This window comes from Psammomys obesus, unplaced genomic scaffold (genome assembly GCF_907164565.1).
Source record: "Psammomys obesus unplaced genomic scaffold, mPsaObe1.curated_primary_1811, whole genome shotgun sequence".
Classification (NCBI taxonomy): domain Eukaryota; kingdom Metazoa; phylum Chordata; class Mammalia; order Rodentia; family Muridae; genus Psammomys; species Psammomys obesus.
In genome coordinates this window covers 36,699-40,532 of record NW_026586589.1, presented here as the reverse complement: position 1 = coordinate 40,532, position 3,834 = coordinate 36,699, and the positions used below count along the sequence as shown (strand labels likewise).

The window sequence follows — 3,834 nt, the reverse complement described above, 5'->3', positions numbered from 1 at the left end:
TACCTCTCCCTCTTTTCAGAGAAAGGAACTCTCCCCATATGTACCAATGGACCCTGGCACATCAACTCTCAGCAGAACCAAGCATATGCTCTCCTACTGAGGCCAGACAAGGCAGCCCAGCTGTGGGGAACAGATCTAGTAGCAAGCAGCAGAGTAAAAGACAGTGCCTACCCCATTGTTAGGGAATCCACATGATGGCCAAGTTGCACATCTGATACATATATGTAGAGGGCCTAGGTCCAGCCCAGGCCTGCTCTTTGGTTGGTACTTCAGTCTCTGCTAGGCTCCATGGGCCCACATTAGTTTACTCTGTAGGTCTTCTCCTAGAGTACTTAGTCCCTCCAACTCCCTCAATCCTGCTCCCACTTCTTCCACAAGACTTCCTGAGTGATGCCTATTGTTTAAAAACATATATATTATAAACTATATTACAAGAAACAATGTAAAAACACCACACACCAAGATCGACATACCAAAAGGGTAGCTCAATGAACATCTATACAATTATACCATCTCCCCCTCACTTTCCTCCCTCCAACCCCCCCAAACCTCCCCATCTGAAATTTATGGTCTCTTTTCATTTAACTGTTATTGGTACATATATAGGTGTAGATTAAATGTATGTAAAATAAGATATATACATAAATTTAAGTATGTAAATACAACCTGATGACTGCTAATCATCTGCTACTGGATAACTCCCTCAGGGGGCTCCTCCCTAAGGAAAACCAATTCTGCCTCTGTCAGCATCCCCCTCACAAGTTCACATATCTACTGGGGTTGTCCTTGCTTGGGTCTTGTTGCTGCAGCCATGTTGCTGAAGTGTCATGGCTGAAGTTTCTCTGCCATTTATAGGAGACCCAATCTCACAACACACTTTCTTGTCCTCCAGCCCTTACCATCTTTCTGCCTCTCTTTGGCAATGTTCACTGAGCCTTGGGTGTAGAATTGTGTTACAGATGTGTCACTTGGGACTTAGCATGCCACCATGAGTTCTTGTATGTAGTTTACCATTTGTGGCTTTCTGTAATGGTCTCCACAGGTTGCCAAGACAAGCTTTGATGAGGGGTGAGAATTACAATTATCTGCAGGCATAAAGATAAGTATTTGGAATACAGGAATCATGCTGACTTAGTAAAGTGACAGTAGAAAGGTCTCCTTGAAGACCCATTAGCTTACTAGGTTATAGTAGTTGGCTAGGTTTTCAGTACCAGGCATGACCGTTGAGTGGGTCTTATGTCCAATTACTCAACTTTGGTTACCACCAAGATACGAGTACCACCAATGCATCCTTAGGTATATTTTGTCATGCTGGCCATGTTTGTAGCTCATAAGCATCACAACTGGGTGGTTTTTAACACCTTGGATAGCACAATTTTGGTATTGCTGGCTCACCTGTATTCATATATAGATAGGATATATTCATAATAGATAGGAAGTGAAAACAAGGCAAAAGGCCTTCAACTGGCAAATGTACAATGAAATATAAGACATATAGGTATGCAATATAAGCCAGCTGTAAGAAATATAAAATCAAAAATTTGTAGGTAAATGGATAGAAATAAAAACAATACTATACTGAGTAGGCTATCCCAGACCCTAAAAGACAAATACTACATGAATTCTCTTGCTTATGGTTTTCAGCACTGAATATTCAGGTTAGAGTAAATTACCTCCAGCAGCCATAGAAACAAAGAAAGCAAAGAAGGTCAATGTGAAGGAGTAGAGTGAGGACTGAAACATTTAAAAAGATGAAAGTGGGAAAAGACAAAGGGAAACTTTGACTGGGAAGTGAGTTCAATACTAGACAACAGGGAAGGAAGAAAAAAATATAAAACTCAAGATACTTGAAATACCCACACAAAATTAGATGGTTTTTGTTTATCTAAAATGACATGGAAGTGTATGTGTATTAGACATAATATAGTCTAACTGAAGATACGCTGCGTGGACTGACAATAATATCCTCAAGGGCCATGGACTAGCAAAAACTCCAACACCAGCCACAAGAAATTGACTTTCAAGTTGTGGGTCAGGGGAGTCCAAGAGACACACTAAACAATACAAGCTATCAGTATTGCTCTTGGTTGCCTCCAAGAGACTGAAGGAAGGGAAGTCCCTATTGCTGAAGACACTGTGCTCTTCAACCACATTACTCCAAAGAGGCCCGCTGGGTCTGGTCTGAAAGCCTCCTCCATGAAGACTTGCTGTCATATGAAGGTTACTATGGAATAAACAGAACTTCAGAATTCAATCCATGATGAAGCATTTCAGTGATGGTGTCTAGGAAGGGATTCCATGATGGAAAATGAAGGCCCTGAAGACTTTTGCAGGCTGAAGCCTCTTCCCCAATCTGAACTGAAATAGGTTCAGGAAGTGGAGAAGTCACTGTGTTTTGTTCTCAAAGTAAAAGGAGAGCTTTCTGAGAATCCTCTGATGACAACATCCTTGAAGAGTTTCATGGAACAGTATCAAGACTCCTACTGAGCAGAGAGAGGGAAGCTGATACCGATAAAAAAGGCTATTGCCCTTCATATCTGCTGGCAAAGTCAGTCAGGACATAATATAAAAGAGAAGCTCAGCTCAGCTCTCAGCCAAGGCCCTTCCCGGCAAGATGAATCCCACCAGCTTCTTCCTCCTTACATTGCTCCTCGTTCTGGTGACAGAAACAGCAGGGAGGAAACCCCGTGGTGAGTGGCAGTTTTGTTCAGTGGAAAACATATTTGGGGACAACATTCTCAAAAGAGAGGATACACCTGGAGTCGGCAAAAGGCTGTGTTCCAGGGCTCTCTCCCTGACCTGCTGGAACCTGACTCCTTGAGCCTTAACCATTAGTCTTGTGCAGAAATCTATAACTTGACAAGCAAATGTTGGTAATGAGGGCTGTGGAGGAATGCTGGACATCAGGTAACACAAACCTCCTCACTGTCAGTTGTGAAGGGCCATTTTACAAGCAGATCATTCCAATTTCTAGCCAGACTAGAAGGTCATTGACTTATTTGGACAGAAGCAACAGGGTTCACTCAAACACAGGTCCATAACCAGAGCTGCAGCACAGGCTCTTAGCAGTGTCCAGATGCAGAACCCTTCCAGAATACAGGGAAAGATGGACATGGAGAATGAGCCATGCTTTTCTCTCAACAGAAAAATTCTCACAAGTATTTGAAGAAAGTTCTAGTGAAGGCACTCAAATTATTTCACCGGGGGAAAGAAGGGGATCAAGTTCTTCCCAGGATGACAACATCCCATATGAGCCCTTGATAAAAGAAGAAAAAGTCCAACTATTCTACAGGGAAAAAAAACATAACAAAAATGCTGGTGATGGTGGTGATGGTGATGGGAAGAGTGACTTGGAACTAGAGAGGTCTTATATACGGAAAAAGGAAAAGCAACGGTTTGCACAAGAGGTAGATAAATAATGTGGCTATAAAGCAACTGACAACTAGACGAAAATAATGGTAAGAATTAAAACAGGTATGGGGCATACCTACCCCAGTGTTTAGAAGTTGAGCACTTCCTGGGCCCTTGTGGTACTGAGCCTACTGTGCACAGCAGGGGAGCTGTGGAGTATGACCCTTGATGGGGGGTGAGGAAAGCATGTGGCAGAGCAAAGAAAGGTACCTGGTTGTGACTGTGTCCTGATATTCCTACCCTTGGGGTTTTTTTTAATGTATTTCCTTTGTATAACCAACAGGTAAAGAAATCTGATTATGTACTACCCCTACAAGCATATTTATCAGGCAATAATGCAAGCTTGTTACTTCTTAGAGTTTGGTTTGACATCTCATAGAACACTGTGTTATAATACTATTCTCTTCCCACATCTACACATCT

At 42.3% G+C, this 3,834-nt stretch overlaps 1 protein-coding gene across 1 annotated transcript; it reads left to right on the top strand.

Annotated features, from left to right (window-relative positions):
• Positions 1-2,614: 2,614 nt before the first annotated feature.
• LOC129672664 (seminal vesicle secretory protein 6-like) lies at positions 2,615-3,419 on the top strand. Its single transcript, XM_055602183.1, has 2 exons — positions 2,615-2,690; positions 3,145-3,419. Exons 1-2 carry the CDS (start codon positions 2,615-2,617, stop codon positions 3,417-3,419), a joined length of 351 nt encoding a protein of 116 aa, XP_055458158.1.
• Positions 3,420-3,834: the final 415 nt, after the last annotated feature.

Coding starts and splice junctions, on each gene's coding strand:
- LOC129672664 (XM_055602183.1), top strand. CDS start 2,615: ATGAATCCCACCAGCTTCTTCCTCCTTACATTGCTCCTCGTTCTGGTG. Junction 2,691..3,144: donor AGCAGGGAGGAAACCCCGTG/GTGAGTGGCAGT, acceptor TTCTCTCAACAG/AAAAATTCTCACAAGTATTT.